This window comes from Diplotaxodon limnothrissa, linkage group LG18 (assembly GCF_057381915.1).
Source record: "Diplotaxodon limnothrissa isolate DT_005_m linkage group LG18, D_limnothrissa_male_GT1.1, whole genome shotgun sequence".
Taxonomy (NCBI): domain Eukaryota; kingdom Metazoa; phylum Chordata; class Actinopteri; order Cichliformes; family Cichlidae; genus Diplotaxodon; species Diplotaxodon limnothrissa.
The window spans coordinates 5,796,319-5,816,971 of NC_140613.1; the positions used below are offsets into that span (position 1 = coordinate 5,796,319).

The window sequence follows — 20,653 nt, forward strand, 5'->3', positions numbered from 1 at the left end:
CATGTCGTCCGCTGCCAACAGATATCGCTCAGTTCATTGCTTCTTCATCTGGATCAAATAGGTCATAATGAGCAGAACTTCACCTGCCATAACATCAGACCTCTGTGAACCTTTAATGCTCCTGGTCACTGTAATCAAAGGACGGTTTATAGCAGTTCATAGTGTTCACCTAAGGGCACAGAGCATTTTTACACTTTTAGAGGATTTTACAGGGAAGTTTGCACTCATAATATGACTCAGTCATTTCTGTGGTAGTGAAATTTCTGAGTGTGGCTTAGTGAATGGATGTTAAAGCAACAATCTGGTAACTTCTTAAGGCATCCGTAACGTTAGTGTGTATGCTTATTAATGCTGACATATTCAGTGTGTTTTGTTATGTGACAGGAGACTCGGTTACACTTGGACTCAAAATGCTCGTAATAATTAGAAGTGTCGTGCAAAGTTTGAGTGCATTATTTCTCTCGCTGTGATTGCACAAGGAATTTTTGCGAGGTGATATTATTTTAATGCGTCAGCAGCAGCAACTGAAGGTCAGGTGAAGGAGCAGCTGAGAGTAATTGCAGGGTGGTTTCTTTTATCCCGTGGACTATAAAAATGACCTTGTTTGGCAAAGGTGTTGGTAACACAACACTGATGATAAGAAATACAGCTGTAAGACATATTTTTGATTGATGTTTACCTGCAATGGCTGTGAGGGTATAATATTATACAGTGTGATGTAATATGATGTAATGTGAAGCAATACGTTTTATTGCCCGTCAGGGGGATTTCAGATTGGGCACAAATGGTGCAAATAGCTGCACATGTAGTTACAGAAACACAGGAGTCTTGGTAACAGCTTCTCAATTGCAGTAGTAAGTATAGACAATCTAAAGTATGACAAACACAGTGACAGTTTAAAGTACACCGATCTATGCATTGTTTGTCATTTGAACTAAATTGGTATAGTGCAACAAACACACAAGCGTTTGCAGAGAGATGCCAGGTAATTGTTTTTCACCAGGTCTGCTGTAAAACATGAGGCTTGTCCAGCAGCTGCATGCATCAGTGCTCAGTGACTGACTTCAGGCTGTGGGCTGAAGGATTTTGGGCTGTGGGATTTGGATGTCTTGTATCTGTCTAATTCTTTCTCCCACATGATTTTTCTCTTTTCCCTTCCTCAGACGGTGAAGCAGATGTGGCCGTTTATCTGCCAGTTTGTGGAGAAGCTGTTCAGAGAGACCATCGAGCCGGCTGTGAAGGGCGCCAACCCTCATCTCAGCACCTTCTGCTTCACCAAGATTGACATGGGCGACAAGGTGACAAGATAAGAACACAGTGTTGTGAATGCACTCCAAAAGGCCATGGCAGGACACTTCTGTAATCTGGGTTATTCGTACTAATACACCAGCTAGCACTTTGTTTTATAGGCTTTTATTGCCTGTAGAATAACACTTTTATTTTTAGATGTTAGCTTTGTGGGAAATCCTGGAGAATTAGTGTCATGGACGTTTTAGGCAGCACCATCTGTCACAGTGTACGTGTTCAGATCTTTTATCGCATGTTTCTATTTGTGACTCCTTCGTTGACTCGCATGAACTGATTTAATCAGAACTGGAAAGTTTCTTCGCCACGCACCCAGATTTACCTCACACGTAGAATTATGCAGAGCTAGTAAACATTAAATAAAGCTTTTACTGCAGGTCTGATTTCCGTTTTGTCATGTCCTCTGTTTTTTTTCTGCAGCCGCTGAGAGTGAATGGAGTGAAAGTTTACACAGAAAATGTGGACAAGAGGCAGGTTATCATGGACCTGCAGATCAGGTAGACCGCTCAGATTCATTCATTGTTGAATTTACTTGACTTTGCCAGTGATGTAATCTTAATTGCACTTGTTTCTTTCAAATTATGACTTCTTATGTACAAATCTTAGCGTCAGGCTGTCGTTTAAAACCTATAGTTTGTTTAATTTGGTCTGAATCAGTTGATGAGTTTTTAAACTCAAGTGGTTTAGTTTGTTGTCACACAGAGAAAACTCGTTACTTCAGTAAATGTTTATTAAAGTGCTCATTTTGTGCGCTTCCTTTTTCTCAGGATCATAATTGGTAATAATTGTCAGTTGTATTACCTGATTGGAACATTTCCACGCACTCGTTTTTTGAGCCCATGCAGAAATGCTCACTGACACATCAAATGTAGATTAAGTCACCGTCAAATTAGTCAAATAGATTTGGATGGTGGAGGTACAGCACTCTCATCGGTTTGTGTGTAAACTTGTCCTTTAAAATCTGAATAAATGCATGATGAGTTTTTTATTTTTATCTTCATATGAATACACACATGAATCCCCTTCTACGTTCTTCTCGCCCTTCCTTTCAGTTTTGTCGGGAATACAGAAATTGACGTGGACATCAAAAAGTACTACTGCAGGGCTGGAATCAAAAGTATACAGGTACGAATCCAAGATAGATGCAACATGTTAAGGTCAGTAGTTGTATGGCTATTTATCCCATATAAAGACATGAAAAATACAAAGTCCGTTGTCACAACACTTTCTGCTACAAATGGTAAATGGCCTGTATTTATATAGCGCTTTACTAGTCCCTAAGGACCCCAAAGCGCTTTACATATCCAGTCATCCACCCATTCACACACACATTCACACACTGGTGATGGCAAGCTACATTGTAGCCACAGCCACCCTGGGGCGCACTGACAGAGGCGAGGCTGCCGGACACTGGCGCCACCGGACCCTCTGACCACCACCAGTAGGCAACGGGTGAAGTGTCTTGCCCAAGGACACAACGGCCAAGACTGTCCAAGCCGGGGCTCGAACCAGCAACCTTCCGATTACAAGGCGAACTCCCAACTCTTGAGCCACGATCACCCCAAACAACGAGTCCCTCCATCTTCTGCTTTTCCAGTTCAGGGCCCAGTAGGAGTATAGATAACCAGTGTAGATGATCAACAAACAGTCACACCTACAGCCTGTTTACTATAACCAGTGACCCTAACATGCGTGTCTTTGGACTGTGAAAAGAATGCCAGAATACCCGGAGCGAACTCATGCGGACACGGGGAGAACGTGCAAATTCCACAAAGAAAGGCTGGTGGATTTAAACTCCGTGGTGTAAGGTGACAGTGCTAACCTCCACACTGCTGTACCCAAAACTACAAGTCCATTAATTCAATAGTCTGAAAACTGAAAGTGCAAAAACTGAGACAGGAAATCAGTGATGTTATTTATTTTATTAAGACCTCCTGCATGAGTCATCACCGTTCCCTTGGAGTCCAATGACGACTCATCCAGTAACTTTGGGCAGATGGCCGTTCCTGGGAAGGTTCACCACTGTTCTGTGTTTTGTCCATTTGTGGTTAATGGTTCTCACTGTGGATTTCTGGAGTCTCAGAGCCTTAGAATTTTTATTTTTTTTTTACATAGTAAATTTTAGGTGCCAGGAACAAATGAATGTCTGGAAATTCTCCCTAATAAATAAAGTGGCTGATTTAATGGACATAAAGTTGTTATTCAAGTTTGATCCTTGAAATAGTCCTAGTGGTAGCAGAAGTAGTAACAGTTTCTAAAAAAAACAAATGAATGAAAAACTTAAAAACACACACTGTACCCCAGCGGTGACTTCTACATTAAGTACTGACCTCTGCGGAGAAAGTTAATTGCATCATGTGTTTACACAGAACTGATAACGAGACGTTATCCACTCAGCTGTTGGCACAGGATCAGACCATATTTGCTGACCAGAGATCAGAGTGGGAGAGAAGACCCAAAGATTTACAGAGAGAAATGGCTACGTGTACGAAGCCCAGTCGATGTTTTCCTTTTGTGTTTGGCTCAGATTGTAGAGCTTCAGTCCCCGACGGTGTGTCAGCGTTTCATAGGCTGCTGAAGATATAAGTAGTTTAAATGGAGAAGATGTGAACTGGGAGCTTATCATGCTTCATGAGTCATTCGGGTTTACTCTCCTCCACTCGCTGGCTGTCGACTTATTTTTTTCTTTTCTTTTTTGCTGTCACATCTTTTATTTAAAAAGGTATCTTCTTCGTCCCAGCGGGCCTCTGATGGAGCATTATCAGCTGCACATGACTTCTAAAGCATCCTCCTTCAGGGAGAAATGAGCTGCAGGACGGAAAGTGGTATAAACAAGAGGCTATCTGCAGTCTTTCCGCTGCACGTCCGTTTCGATGTGTAAAATGCTGGTATTTGATTACTCAGAGCAAGCTACAACCAAATTTGGTGCTACAGACGGCCAGTCTGCATGTCTGAGGTTTGAGTCACTGCAGCCTCTGAGAAACCTGCATCCAAAATAGAGAAACATTCACTTAACTGTGAAGTTTGTGTTGCAGACTTTCTTCATTCTCAGGGCCTCAAAATTAGGATTACAGTAGGCTTAATGATTACAGTATATGTGAGTCTGTTAGTACAGCCGATCTAGTTATATTTTGTGTTCTTGCAGGAAGTGGGAAATAAACTCGCTGGTTCTTTTTCCCTCTTTCACCAACCGTGTATTTTGAGCTGCTGTTCCACTGTTCTGTGTGGATAACATTACATACACCCAACCACCACCCACGCCTCGCGGATGAACACAACAGAAATCTGAATAGACTCTGTATATATGGTAAAAAAAAACTATATAGAGACATTATTCCTCAGTATTTTACAGATTTTTGACTCACAGTCTGAAATAATTGCTGCTCGTTCAACAAGAATTGTCAGAATTTAATCAAATTTGTCTCTTAATGGGTCGTTGCCCAATTTGTGTTCACTGTGCATTTTTACCACAGTATTGATCCGATTCTACTCAAACTAATGGGTCCTCACACAATATTCATTGTTGCTGGTGGATTTTGGTCATTATTTCTCGTAATGCAGCAAAACGGTAACAAGAAAACATCACTTTCTCTCTACTTTAAACATTACAGCAACCTGTGATGGATTGTGGGCTGTGAGTGGGGGAAAAAAAGTCAAATTGAATGCAAAACACAAACAGGAGAAGAAAGACAGTCTCCTGACTGACAATCCTGTGACTTATTATCCCACCCATCCATTCACCTAAGCTGGACTTTGTAGATCAACAGAATCATGTTTTAGGGCTCATCGATGTAACCTAGACCTGGGGGTCATCACAGGCTAAAAAACAAAAGACTCATTTGTGATGTTTCTTTCTTTTTCTCTGTTCAGCTTCATGGAGTGATGAGAGTGGTGATGGAGCCGCTGCTGGGGGACATCCCTCTGATCGGAGCCCTTTCTGTCTTTTTCCTCAAGAAACCTGTGAGTACTTTAACTTTTGGCAGCCTCTAAAATGCTTTCAGGTTTTGTTGTTTCCATTATGTTTCCTGGTCAGATTTTTACATTAACGAGTCCCCAAATGCTTTGTTTTCGTTGCGCCTTGATCTGCATTGCAAAAAAGGGAAATATCAAGCTTTTTACATGAAAGCACACGCAAACTTTGAGCTAATAACTTGCAGAGTTCTAGCATACCAGCACCAGCTGTTATCACTGAGATCTTATTGGTTTTCTTTGCCTGATGGTGGTCCTGCTGGTACTGTGCACTCTGCCACCTACCACAGCGCTTTTCTCTTCAGTCTTCTTGAAGGCAGCCTAACTCAAGCCCTCCTTTATCAGTGCATTCCTTCTCTTTGACTGCTGCCTTCCTTCCTGTGCTTCAACACGGTCCCTCTTCTAGATTCAGTCTTTGATGGTGGCACTCAGAGGAAAAATATTTGCTATCATAATCTTCAAATAGAAATGTGAAATTGCCCCTGTCTCAATAAACATACATCTTCAGTCTGGAATTAGTAGGAGGAGGCTTTTGTGGAGTTTTGAACTAAACGCTGAAGCTTGTGGTTCAGATGTGAACCAGGAAGAAGTCAGGGTGGTTACAAGTGATTTTATCTCTCTCTGCTGTCAAACAAGGTGTGGAGAGCTCAGGCAGATCTTTGCTGACATGGAACATACATCAAACAATAAAGAGTTTCAGATGAGGCCAGAAAATGAAATCAAATTTTTGATTTTCATAGATGTTTTTGTGCAGAATTAGAATAAGACTGTTCAAGTCTGTCAGATCATTTATGTCATCTGCATATGTGTGAAGTGCCCTGACAGGGTCCCTCTTCTAATCTTTTACCACAAAGGATCTAACAAAAAAGGAGCGACTGCTGACACATTTATTATGACATTGTGACATCAGCGTTGTCTCTTGTAAAATGTATTTGTAGGACTTCAACTTAGAAACTGGCTTTTCTAATAATTTACTATAGAGATGTCCTAGGGCAAGGAGCCAAACACTGATACGCAGTGTTCACTTCAAGCATATAAGGTCAGATCCTGTCTGTCAGGAAGCTTTTCACCTCTTAAGGCATTTTAATCATTTTCCTTTTCAGGATGTTTTAAAAATCCTTCCTGATTGAGTTGTATTGTACTTCCGGATGTAATGAGTGTAGTAATGTGTAACGTGTGAATTTACACAGTGCAGTTTTGTAAGTCAAAACAACAGATCACTCGCCAAATTTGTCCTCTGCTCTGTAGTGTCGTTTATCCTCATTGATTATTTTGCTATAAATTGCCCAGTTCCAGAGATGACGCCTGCCCTCTTTTGATGATCATGGAGCTTGATGACATTCACTAATGTGGTGCAACAATTGTATTTAACGAGGAAAAAACAAAAACAAATCCTCAACAGCTGTGTCTCTTTCCAAGAAATAGTGACCTGATTATTCAAATAAGCTGTTCTGTGTAAGAACTATTGTTTTTCTACAAGCTAGCTATATGCATGCTGCTTTGATTAGCAGATGTCGACAGTAGAAAAATGGTTTCCTCCAGCGTGTGGTGGGTTTCAAGTTTCACCAATAGTTAAAATTTAGGAGGAAATATTTCCCACCTGTAATAATCATTAACAATGAAAATATGAAAGAAATAATGAGAGAATCTGAAAATCCCGCCCACTGTGCAGGTTTTCTCTTCTCTCTCTGTCTCAGGCACCGCTCACCTGAAGCACAGGTTTGCATCTGCGCATGTAACGCAATGATTGATTGTTAATTTTGACCCGAACTAAAAGTGAGGCAGCCCGGGAGTTTTTTGTTGTTTTTTTTTCCCATAATCCTGTTTTTTGATATAGCAAAATATTAAGTAAGTTCATATTAATGGCAGATTTTATAAATAAATCTTCACAGATTCTGACAGATTTGTCTACATTTGAAAGACATCTAATAAAGGCCCGTGATTGGCCGGTGCCTCGTGTCATAGGGTAGATTTCTGTTGCTTTGTTGCGAATCAGAAAATTGCAATAAATACCTTTAATTAATATGTATTTCCTGGAATCGTTAGTTAAACCGCTGAGTAGTAGCAGCAAAGAACTTTCTTGGCTTGTTAAAAATGTCTGTCAGTTGTGCTTCCAGACTCAGACTAGCAGCATTGCTTCCACAGCTATAGATGGTATATTGGTGTTATCATTACACCTGGTCGATAACAACCCTCACACTGACGGTTACCTGCTGCTGTACTGCCACAAATAAACCAACTCGTCACACCGAGCGTGACGTTGCTGATATTTCTTCACTGTTGTTGTTTCTCCTTCCCGTTCCTCCCTGTGTGCCACAGTTGCGTTGTGACAGGTTGCTTGGCTCCAGGCGTGACAGCTGTGTTCTGACAATGCGGCTAATCAGGAAACTGAGCATTGGTGTCAGTTAGTATCAACCACCAGCCACCTCTTTGTTTTGGTTTATTCTGGTGTGTCTCGTGCCTTTGATTTCATCAGGGGCAAGTTTGAGGCTTCGTGTCGGTTTAAATGTTTGTATTCATCGCACGACGCTGCACAGGGCAGGGTTTGTGCATTAGTCGGTGCACCACTTTTATCCAGTGTTGTATTATCAGGTCAATATATATGCATAATAGAAACATCCAAAACATCATCAATGTTCAGATAATAAAGCAGACTTTATTAGTATTGTCACAGATTTAGCATCTGACATTGTGAGCAGGTTGACTGCAGTTGTATAAAGTAATTGTTTTATAACAGAAAACATATTTTAATATAACTTGATTGAAACTGGCTTCCAAGGGAAGGTTATTAACAGAATTGATCAGTTTTCTTTGTATAATTTTTTTTTTTCTTTTATTGCAATGAAACATAAATATAAAACTTCCAGGAACTGCTCGCCAGCTTAAAAGTGCAGCAGACATTTCAGTAACTGTAACAACGAATACAGTAACTGTAACATATCATTTAGCATGCACTTCATAGTAGCTACAGCAACATTACTGAATGCCTAAACCCAACCAAACGACAAAGAAAGTGTAGAGAAGTTGTAAACTTTAAAATGTAAAAATGTACTATTGTGGGATATTATATGGACGTCGGTCAGCATCGGTAAATCAAGCCAAAAAAGGTCATCCGTCACATGTGAATATGGTGAGAACAGGAGTGGGAGTGCGTTTGACGGCTACAGTTATATTTAAGTGATGTTTTTGCCTGAGCCACATGCTGTCCAAAGTGACATCAGACCTGTCCAGCGTAACTCTAAGGGCTGGTTTTACATGTTTTACACATGTAGATCGGTCAAACCATCCAAACAGGTCCTCGAGTGACGCAGCGCTTTGACACAGCAGTTTTAAATAGCAGCCACTCTGACTTTGGCTGTCCTGACATAACAGGACAAAAGATTGTGGTGGTTTCGGTGAAGTCATAAATCATGATACCCGGCAGTATTTCTATTTATCTGCTATGAACGGTTTGCTTCTACAGCAGCCAGCAGACGTTTTTACTTTGAATGAATCAGATTTACAGTACTGGGCTCTGTTGAGCACAAGGATAAATCGCTGATTTGTTTCTCTGCTAAGAGAATGTAAATGTGCTATAAAGTGTGGGTAGTGGGCGACGTTTAATAATTCAAAAATGGTCCAATAACCGAGGATGGGCGGTATTTTAGCGCAGGCACAGACTTTTTGATGGGCGGAGCAATGCAATCATGCACGGACGGACTTGCATGTTTAGAATTTAAACGTTTTGTTTGAAGGGAATATTTTACCTTCTTTTTTGTTTGTTTCAGTATTAAAATAGCTACTTTTGGATTCTTTATTTATCTAATTGACATGCGCCAAATTGCAAAAAAGACTCAGCATTACCTCAGAGATTTATCTTTTATGTTCACTGGAAGAGACATTTTGATTTTTAACTTACTTTTTGTTTAATTTTGTATTTGTTGTTTGGTCGAGTGTGTAAGACACAGAAACACTGGAACAGGCTGTAAACACGGTTGTAGTGGAAAAAGGAAACCAGTTTCTCTTTGTTTCCCTCCCCACCATTGTGGTTTTTGTATTTAAATAAAATCTTTTTGTTCTTTTCTGAACTGCCTTTCTTTCTTTCTGTTATGAGTTTGAGTGCATGTATTGCTGCTGCATTTGGGTGCAGTCTGAGGAGGGTGCATTGGTTCGCAGCTGGAAGTGGGTGCCATTAAAACAGCACTATTAATTTTTTCCATTGATTGCCTCTCTTAGCTTCAACCAGCATTATTAGCAAACTTACTCATTGGCAAATAAATAAATAAATCACCCTTTAAAACAATCGTCGAAAGGCTCAGCCTGTCATCAATAGTGGATATATTCGTCCAATCGCCCAACCTTAGTAGTGAGTGATGCCGCCTGAAACTGAGTGACGCTGTATTCTTCATCTTCTTTTTTTTCTATACCCGAAATAACAGCTTAGCAGTGTCCACACAGTAAGTTGTGGTTAGTAAGACACCATCTTACGATCAGATGAAAGTAAGGGCAGCTCTTTCTCACACTTCACACAAACACCTCACTGAAGAAACCTGAAGAAACGTTTACTTTTTCAGTCCGAAGCTGATACCGTGGTTTTGGGTGTTTGTCAACATAAAGTATCTGATCCGAAACCAGTGTGAGAACAATAAGCTGTATTTCTCATTTTAAAGAAGAGGAGGGGAATATTTCCTGTCTCTGTAATGCTGTGTCTGTCTGTAATCATCCATCTATAAATTCGTTCCACCTGCCCAATCTGACCTGTGCAGGGTGTACCCAGAGTGGAGATTAGGTCATCTGTAATCAGATTTAACTTGTTTAAAATGAAAAGTAAACACAGAAATGCTTTCAACAACTATATTTACTGAATAGCAGTGAACAAAAAACAATTAGAACATGATAAATGCAATAAAGAAAACATATAATTTGAATTCACTTGAATTATTTGTGCTAATTTTTTTTTCTCTGTCTGTGGACCTCACATTGGCTTTTGACACTGTTTCCACCACATCCTCCTTGAAAGTCTTAAACATTGGGTTGGTGTATCTGGAACTGCCTTAGAGTGGTTCTCCTCATATCTACATCACCGTTAAATCCTCTATCAGGGATTTAGGTGTCACTTTTGACTCGACTCTTACATTGGACGGGCACGTGAATTCTCTGGTTCGGTCTTGTTTTTATCATTTAAGGAATGTGGCTAAGCTAAGCCCTGTTTTATCTCTGAACTGGAGATTGCTGTACATGCATTTATTTCCTCACGCTTGGACTATTGTAACTCTTTGTTTATGCGTCTAAGCAAAGGTTCTCTGGATCGTCTGCGGGTTGTGCAAAACGCTGCAGCTAGGCTTTTGACAAAATCCTCTAAGTGTTCACATGTGACACCATTGCTATCTCAGCTACACTGGCTTCCTGTTGAATTTGGAGTCCATTTGAAGTTCCTGGTCTTGACTTACAGAGCTGTGCACGGACTGGCACCAGCCTACATCTCTGATCTGATACAGCCCGATGTCCCCAGCAGGTCCCTGAGGTCATCTGATCAGGGCTTACTTGCTATAAAACAGACTAAGATGAGAACTAAGGGTGACAGAGCTTTTGCCACTGTGGCCCCGAGACTGTGGAACCGTAAGAACTGTGGACTCAGTAGTTGTTTTAAAAAAACAACTCAAAACTCACCTTTTTAAAACTGTTTTTCATAAAATTTGTGCCTGTTTTGTATTGTCTGTTTTACCTTTTATTATTTTTTTATCTTATGTTCATCACTTTGTGACTCTGTCTAGAAAGGTGCTATATAAATAAAAACAATTTTTTCAAATTTATTTTATGTTGGTGTGAGTCTCTGCATTGCTGACATTTATGGTAGCACAAGTTTCTTTTTCTCTATTTTCAGTTTCACTCAGAGAAACTGAAAATACTTCCACTGTTCATGTGGAGTGGAGCAGAAAGGAGGCCGATGTAATGAAGATACTTTTTATTGAGTCTATGGCAACTGATGATATTAATGCAAAACAACCTGTTCGATGGGTGTCGAGGCCAAAATAGCAAAGAAAAGAGAGAGAGAGAGAGATGAAGGGAGAAGCCAATGGGAATCGACTGTAGTCAACATAAATTTCTGCAAACACGCTAAACACATGGATAGCACATCAAGCATGAAACACCTTTAAACTGCAGATGCGCAGAAACAAATGAAAGCATTTCAGTATTCAGTCCAGATTTTGTGCATTCATAAAAAAACGATAAACGAGTAACCTTACACCTACACTACGCTGTAGGTTTCACTCAGAGTGAAACCTACAGCCTGATGCCTGCATAGAAACCCACAAATAGCAGTTGGATGACACTCAAATCAGTTGTGGTGTGAAAATGAATTCTAATGAAATAACCTCCTCAGCCAGTGCAGAGAGCAGTTTTGCATGTTTGCAGACTGTGTTTATACTTTGCTTTTCAAAATAAAATAAAAAAACACTTCTGAATCTTTTGCTCTTTTTTTGTGATTTCATTCATTTCTAATGTGTTCTTTGAAATCCCCCAGCTGCTTCGATGCTCTTCCTGTGCCAGCCTGGCAGAGCATTGTTGTGGTCCACCATGTTCTACATAGAGCTAACTAGGCCACAGAAAGACATGCGTTGCTGTTAATCATTTGTCTCTTATGGTAATGACTCTGAAAAGAAGAAAAGACGCACACCTTTGAAGTCTTATTAGGTGTATAATTTGATTTTTATCCATTTATTGTTTAAATCAGTTTTACGTTTGTAAAGCGTAGTTTTGTTGCTTTTATTATGACTCATTTCCTGTTATGTGTACATATATCTTACTCTGTGCTAGAACTTTGCCAGTTTCTCACGTCAGTTTTCCCTCATTGCTACTCAGTCTGCTTCTGATGTAATGATGTTAGCCAACATTTCACATTTGAATCCTCTTTTATAATCGTCTTCACAGTTTCCTTATCTCACAGATACTGACCCACTCCTGCAGACGCACTCTTCTCCCCTGACACTAAAATATTATTGCTTTTGTTAAAAGTAGCATGTAATGATTTCCTAATAAGAGTCTGTGCAATGCAGTGCAGTCGTGTGATAGTGAACACTAACTATCAGTGAGCTGATTGTCGTCCCGAAAAACTGAGGACAGAGACTGGTCCTTGTTACTCTCTGAAAAATCAGGTTTCTAGATCAGTGGTTTCCAAATGATGTGCCTGGATTCAGTTCCACGTGTGCGATGGGATTTTGTAACTGCTAGGTCTCTGAGGTCAGCTGATCAATGTTTGTTTGTGGTACCCAGGTCCAGACTAAGAACTAAAAGAGGCTTGCTTTGGAGGTTGTGGGTCCGAGTTGTTGAACTTGCATCTGTCGGACTTGTTCAGACACTGTTGATACCTTTAAGAAGAAACTCATGATCCACCTGTTCAGGTCTCCTTTATGTCATTTTATCTGTTTATTCCATTTTAATTGAAAGCGTTACACAGATACATTTTAAAGCACAGCAGTTGTAAATTCATGGATTCATTTACTGTTTGTATTTTTTTTCATGATGGTTGGATCAGAGTCCTCCTGGTGGTAGACGGCAAACAATTTTGGCCTTAATGATTCAAAGTGTTGGCATAAATTTTTTTGTAGGGTATCGCATCCAAATCATTATCTGGTATTAAAGAGACCAAAGTGTGTCATCAAGTATTTCCATCACAGCTGCTCCACCTCTACCTGTCGAGTCTTGGGCTGTCCAGTTGTGGTAAGCCTGCGCTCGCTGCAGCCTTAGATGGATTTTCTTGGATGACGGGTTAAACTCTAACGTATCTTCTGCTCTTTTATTCCATCCATCTTGACGTCTGATGTTGCAGTGAGAGGACCTTTTCCTTTTTATCGAGGTTTTCATTAGTAATTATATCTTGACACCCTCAACTCAAACCAACCATCATAGCATAGCAACAGATTTATTTCAATCTTTCTGACTAACGCTGACTTGTATGACCTGCTGCATGATTTGAGGATTAGATCATTACATGAATAAGCAGGCGAGTGAGTGCACACACACAAGTACTACCACTGGCTTCATACTACTTTACTTGGGCGTGTCAGGAATGTGGGGTTAGAATCAAAGTGGTTAATTACTTCTCCTTGTTATCTGGTTATTCAAGAAACCCAGTTAAAGTTCCAGTACAAAAGCCTCATAACTGGGTTAGAAATCCAGGTTGAGCTCTCTTTCTGAATATGAGAGTCCTGGCTAACGCCCTTTGCGACTCTTTTGTGGAATCAGTTGCTGTACGACGGGAACATGTTGCCGCTTGCATCAAGGGAGCATGCTGGCAACCTGCTGTGTCATAAAAACACATTAAATAGCAGTGCCTTCAATAAAGTTTCTGTTTGCATTATTGGCTCTGTTGTTTCTGTGCAGCTGACCGGCTCATACTTACCAGATTATCTTGAGTAAGATAAGAAAGTTTCATAGTGTAAATAATGTGATTACTGTTCTGTACAGTTAGTCTGATTCATCTGAAGCTTTCATACATTTTTATCCCCCATCATAGAAAAACACACACACACATGCTAGCATACACACGCTAGTATACAAACACCATGTTAGGCTAACAGCTGACATATATGATCTTGTCTAAATTTAAACACACTGCTTGAACTTCCTGTTGTCCAGATGCTACCTGTGTTCGTATCATTTTCTAGATAGAAATGACTGGTAACTGTGACATTAGCAGTAATACACATTCAAAAAGTGCAACATGTTCCAAGGACATTTACAGCAAGTGACATTTTACTACACAATTTATTTATTGTTCTTTCCTGACTGTTGGAAAAACTAAAAAGCAGAAACACAGGGAATTAAAACGGCTTGACTGTTTGTTTTGTGGTAATGAGTAAGAGGAAGTTCGCTGTTTGTCAGGAGTTTGTCAAATGTTATGATGACATTGATCTCTTTTATTAGCTCTTATAATGTAGACTTAATGTCTTGCAGCTAATTATTTGTTAGCATAAAGTAATGCCTGCAGTCAGTGCTGTGTGCGTTCACACGGGAAGCATCCGTATCGATTATATCGACTGAATTTAGAGCTCGGCTCCTTGGCCGTTCCCGTCTTTGAGGAGAAGATCTCAGAGAGACTCTTTATTGTTTCAGCATCTACATCGAGCTGCTTTGGGCTGCTCCCTTGTCACACATTTGATTTGGCAGTTTTACACCAGATGCCCGTCCTGATCTGACCCCCCTAAGGGGGATATGTTTCTCCAGCTGCAGTCAAACTAGCAACCTATCAAGAGTTATCTACTGCACTGTGGAAGCACATGATTTCAACATCTGGCTTCAACATCTGTATGAAATGAAAAACAAAAGTATACCGTTAAGAACTGTCATATAGTTGAAAATTGTCTGGTTTATTATTTGGAGAAAAAAGAATAAATCTGTGGTTTTGCTGAGATTATATTTGGGTATTGACTCATTCACATTTTTTAATTTTTATTAAAATGTTCACATTTAGTATGGCACAAAAAGCTTTTTTAAGCACTATAAAGCGTGAGTGCAGAGGGAATTTTTAATCATATTTCCTGAAAATTCTTAGACTTGCCGAACTCTGAAACCTTCAAAAACCCAGTCTAAACATGTTCTATCTTTCTGTGTCGTCACATTTTCATCAGGAAGCATTGAGGTTTTGAAAACACCAAATGGCCTTTTGCTTTGTTTTCTCATCTTCTAATTTTCTTGTTAATAAATCTAAGTCTAAATTGTAGTATTTGTCTGTTTTTCAGTTGCTGGACATCAATTGGACTGGGCTCACAAATATGTTGGACATTCCTGGTGTCAAGTAAGTACCTGCGGATAATTATTTATAAATAAAATCGGTGTGATTTTTGAGGGTGTCATGCAGTGTTACAGGCTGGATTGACAGTTATTTGCATTACGAAAGCAGGAGACATTCTATAAGTTCAGTTCAGTTCCAATAAACTGGAGAGACTGGCATCCCCACACTGCAGGGAAGGGTTTGTTATGGGAGAGCAAGATGGCTAAAGTCATATAGAGAAGTTCGGTCTTCTGATTGAATTTTTTCAAAAGCAATGACTGTCACACGCAGCGATGAATCACAGAGCAATGACTGCTGTCCCACTGAGGCATCGTAATAGTGTCACTGGATGTTTGAGGCTATTTGTTTCACCTAAACTGTGTTATACTGGAACTATTCTGTCTCTCATGCACAAGCACGCAAACACGCACCTACCGTTCTCTTCCTGGTGGGGGCGTTGTCACCCACCATGATTCCAGAGTGTTTTGTGTAGCTCACATGCTGCCGCGGAAGTTGTTGAGCATGATAAATGTTTCATTCCTGTTTTAATGCCGTGTAAACTTTAATTCCTCGTCTAACATAAAAACCAGATGTGCATTATTATGACATATTGTGAGAATTGCTGGGCACGTTATTTGAGATGATTTAAGAGTCTGTGAGTTAAAGTTGGATGCTGTGGGAGCCGAGAGCGTCTAATCTGTAGTGAGAGGCAGAGAGATGGCTTACCCACCTTTAATAAAACCCAGTTGCTTTTCACTGCTGTGTTTTGTGAGAAGACTTGTTTTCCTTTTTGGTTTCCGTTCAAGAATATTTTCCTTATTCTGCTGAGCTCATGGAAATATTAATTGACCTGGACATGACGCAAAGATTTCAGCTTGCTTCCAGCTGCAGCAACTGCAAAATATTAGTGTTTAACACAAAAACAGGAGAAATCAGACCCTGAATCAGCTATTAGTTCCTTTAGAGTTGGATTGTTTATTAAAATAGCTGTGAAAACTCTTATTTTGCAAAACTGTGGGGGGAAAAGGCACAAATTAGAAGTGTAATTTGGGCAATTCAAAGCAAACTGCTTTTTTATGGGAAATGAAAAGTCTTGTAACACATAATCTTTTATTTAGTATTCATTCAAGATTCATGATTTCTCTTTTCCCAGCTGCCTGGAAGTATGAGCTGAAAACAGACACAACATCAAAGTCTGGCTGAACTAGGATCACTTAATTTTAAATCAGAAAATATCTCACTTTCGATGAGTTTCACCACGTTACAGTTTTGGAAGCTCAAACATGCTGATCACTCGGAATCACGTTAAAGAGACACGCAGCCCGAGCAGGCTCTCGGGCTCTGATGCTCAAACTATTACGTTAAAAGCAGGATCGCAGAATGGATTATAACCATTCATTTTCCTCTAAGTGTTGATATTTTTAGCTGTGTTATTATGAAAGGAGACCTGCCACAGACAGAGATGGGATGTTGGTTGGATTTGTGGGAAGATTTTCCAGACAGGAATTCTTTTTTGCATCTTTAGGGACACAGAGAAGTCTTTGGTTTCTAAGCTTTAGGTCTTTTATTCCATTTTAAAGGGAGCAAATGTGTTTGCCAGATCCAGCTGTGTGGTCATTTGTTCCCTTAGTTGAGTGAAATAGATGTTCAGCAGAAAAAGACACTGAAATCTTTATCACTACATGTGCTTCATTTTATGCTTGTCTTTTATGCCTACAATAACTTAACTTCAGAGAAGACCTTCAAGTTGTTGCTTTAACTCGTCTGCCAAAGTCGATGATACGTGATGAAACTTTATGTGAAAAGTGTCTCTGATGCATTAGAGGATTTTTATTTTATTTCCCCCTTAAAGTCAAAATGTAACAACAAACTTTGTCATTATTGACTTTTTCTGGTTTGTTTTGCCTTTAGCTGAAATTGAATTCACAGACGTGTGTAACCTTAGATGAAAGTAATTGTCAAAACTTCTTCTTATTTTAACTACCAATTTGTATTTTTTACAAGAGAATAATCGTCCTAAATGTTAACAAGGTTTATGTTAATGAATTTTACAGCCTGTGAGCTTCCTGCGGTTTGTGCTTTTACCTTTTGCAGCAGTGGAGAGAGCTGAAAGCAAAGGCACATGAACATGCTTCATGTTTGTACAAATGTGAGCTGACAGCTTATTACATTAACCTCAGTCTAACACTAATAACAGTGATCAGTGATGCAGGTTATTAACCACTTCAGGTTAGTATTTAACCAGGCTTACACGAGGCTCTCGTGGCGCTTAAACCACTTTTACGAAAACGGCATGAAGAGTTATTTTGACTTTTTTGACTTGTGAAGGCAACAAATATAAAACCACGTAGTGTTGGCAGAGAAACAGACAGCAAAGTCAAGCCCAGATCCTAAGACCCGAGCTCTAATTGTCTCGCGCTAACATTGTGGTGTGTTTGCTAGATGGCGTTTAAAGCATCTTCTGTTTAGTTCGGCTTCCAGGTTCTTGCTCTTGTCCGATGGTGTTGCCTTTTAACATCACTGTGCTATTAAACATAAGTGTACAGTAAAGTGTATATAAAGGGCTGTTAGGAGCCTTTATGCTCTTGATGATTTGATAGTGGTGCAGCAATTTTTTTGTCACACAGTGTGAGAGTGCATCAAAGTGTGCTTCAGAGAGCCCAGTCTTTATAAAAGTCCATCCAGTTGTTGTTGGGATGTCAGTCTGCACCAGTGTGGGTTTTTTTTTTCCCCACTGACTTTTAAGTTCTTGAAGTTCGCTTCATTTAAAACCCTTTTTAGAGCCACAGCTCCCTGCCCTGCCTGCTGTTAGCACACTGCTAGCTGTGTTGTTACGCCTTCATTGGCATGTTGCTGCTGGCTGGTGGTTTACTATTTGTTGTCAGCAGAGAAACACTGTGGTTTCCAAATAACTCCACCCTGTGAAATGTAACTATCCTTGTTCAGCAAGTTCAAAGAAAGTGTGTGTGTGTTTGTGCACTTTTGTGTGTGCACGTGTGTGTGTGTGTGTGTGTGTGGTGATTGAGCTACAGACCTGCGATAGCCCCACCCACCTCTTCCTGTGCGTGAGGGCGCTCATATTTCCTCACTGAGTATTTGCATTTAGCCCCGAAACAGTAGGAAAACCTGAGGTCACCCCTAGCTGCTTCCTTTTTGAATAGCAGCATTAATGCCACACATACACACACACACACACACACACACACACACACACACACACACACACACACACACACACACACACAACATTCAGTCTATTACCAAACCGAGCTCCTTTTATAGGGTTGATGGGATGTGTTGAAACTTCATTGAGTCTTTAAGCATGGGCCTGGCAGCAGAATTGCACCACTTAATCTCATCTGGAGACAGTTATGTAGTTAAGCAAGCAGCTCAGGAATCAGCGCGTCGACACTAAAATCAAGTTTGCGCTGATGTGAAATCCCAGAGTAAAGCTGACCCAGAATCAGCTGCTCCAGAGGATTAAGTCATCCCTTCTGAAAGCAGCCGATGCTGTTCCTTACACAGGATGCTGCTGCCACCTAGAGGAAAGAGGTCAAATATCAAAGGATGATCCATACACAGTATTTAGTTTGCTGTCAAATAGAGATCATTTTGGCTTAATACAGAGGAGGTGATTGAACTTTTACTATTCAGAAATTCAATAAGAACATGATTCCTCCAGAAACGGTGTCTTGATTACTCCTATCTTAGAACAGTTTTACCTGGAGGTAGTTGCCACCAAACAAATAATTCCTGCCAAGCAGTTGCAGCTCATTCAGAAGGCAGAGCCTTTCTGTCTGCTTGCTTCTGCACAGGAAAGATGGTTGTTTGTCTTCTATTTATTTGTTAGCTTTTTTGTCATCTTTGCATCTGAGGATTACTTCAGAATTTATGTTCTTCATAATCAGTGTGCCGTGTGCTTCTTATGGGTGTGGCTCAGATATGTGACAAACTGTATGGTCACCTGACTCTGTCACATATACTTAGACATACCACAGTACTGAATCTGTACACAAACAACAGCTGGCATTTACTGCTGTCTCAGTATACTTGTTGGCTGTTTCCATTCTGGATGGGTAAAGATCTGTTTTTCAGCCACTAAATGCATTTCTGGAACCAGAGGGAAGCATGCCTGAGCCCAGGGCCTCGCTTTGCACAGCTGGATATTTTAACACAATATAACATCAGTTTTAATGATTTCTTACATTTGTTCGTCATCTTCCCTCTCTCCTTCTCTCCCCGTCCATCACTCTGTCAGTGGGTTATGTGACAATCTACTGCAGGACATCATCTACAGCTACCTGGTGCTGCCAAACCGCATCAACATCCCGCTAGTGTCAGAGGCCCAGATGGCTAGACTGCGCTTTCCCATTCCCAAGGTAACACAATGCAGCCAAGTAAATTATAGCTGCTAAAAAAATATATAAATAAATAAATTAAACGGGTGAATAAATCTGTAATTTAGATGATTTCCTCAATGCCCTCAGAAGCTCTGATAATAATCTTTCTGTGTCCTCAGTGCATCCTGAGAATCCACTTCATCGAGGCTCAGGAACTGCTGCGTAAGGACAAGTTCCTGGGAGGGCTGGTCAAAGGGAAGTCGGATCCGTACGGAGTCATCAAGATTGGGACGGATCTCTATCAGAGCAAAGTCATCCGCGACACCGTAAACCCAAAGTGGAACGAAGTTTATGAGGTAAGCTTCAGAAGACGCTGCACGGAGTCACTGGTGACAAGATTAGAGTGTAATATTGTCCGATATCTTTTTTGTTTTGTAGGGTTGTTGTAACATATAACAGTATTTAATATGGAGGTTTTTTCAATCTCCTGATTCTGTTGAGTTTTTAATTAATAAAGGTAATATAATGGGTGCACATTTTCGGCTAAGAAAGCTGTTTCCGCTGGATTTTACATGTTATGCTGCCCCAACTGCACCATTAAAATACACAAACACATAACATGTAGTGACAAGATTTAATATTTAATTTTTAGATTTTAAAGAAACTAAAAATCAAGACTAAATGATGGGTTGGGTTTTTTTGTTCTGCGCTTTAATATTTTGATCAAAAAAGAGACCAAAGATAAATCTGTCCATGAGTTTGGTTTTTTAGGATGTGATTTAAATATTTATCATGTTCATCTGGTTTGATTTGTGAGCCACCGAAACATATTTTATTTATCTGTTCCCTTCCCTTTGTCTTTGTGGAAGAGGTGAATGAGCAATAATGATGCATAAATGTTTCTCCTGACAGTAAGAAATTAGTAACTTCATCTAATTGGATGTAATCTGTTGTCTTGTTTTGATCTGGCACCAGCAGTGGACCTGCTCAGTACAAAGTCAATGTGTTTCCATGCAGTCTGCAGCCGCGCCTTCTCGTTTGTTTGTGTGTGTACTGTGTGTGCAGTATGTAGTAATGCAGTTTATTTTCAGGCCTTGGTGTATGATCACTCGGGGAGCAGTATGGAGATTGAACTGTTCGATGAAGACCCTGATCAGGACGACTTTCTGGGAAGGTAACGCTGCTTCTTAGGCTGGATTTTAGCTGAGTCACAGAAGACTGTTTTAAAACGACAGCTGTCAATTTAGCGTTTTACTTTTCTAATTATGTGATGGTTAAATAATTA

The 20,653-nt window shown here is 40.1% G+C and overlaps 1 protein-coding gene across 1 annotated transcript in view; it reads left to right on the forward strand.

Annotated features, from left to right (window-relative positions):
- The window catches only part of esyt2a (extended synaptotagmin-like protein 2a), a 50,715-nt gene that overhangs the window by 18,355 nt on the left and 11,707 nt on the right, over nt 1-20,653 (forward strand). Inside the window, exons 4-11 of the mRNA XM_085378028.1 lie at nt 1,164-1,298; nt 1,726-1,802; nt 2,358-2,430; nt 5,176-5,265; nt 14,997-15,052; nt 19,287-19,407; nt 19,548-19,724; nt 20,460-20,542. Of these exons, the coding sequence (XP_085234154.1) occupies nt 1,164-1,298; nt 1,726-1,802; nt 2,358-2,430; nt 5,176-5,265; nt 14,997-15,052; nt 19,287-19,407; nt 19,548-19,724; nt 20,460-20,542 (812 nt within the window). The remainder of the gene's footprint in view (nt 1-1,163; nt 1,299-1,725; nt 1,803-2,357; nt 2,431-5,175; nt 5,266-14,996; nt 15,053-19,286; nt 19,408-19,547; nt 19,725-20,459; nt 20,543-20,653) is intronic.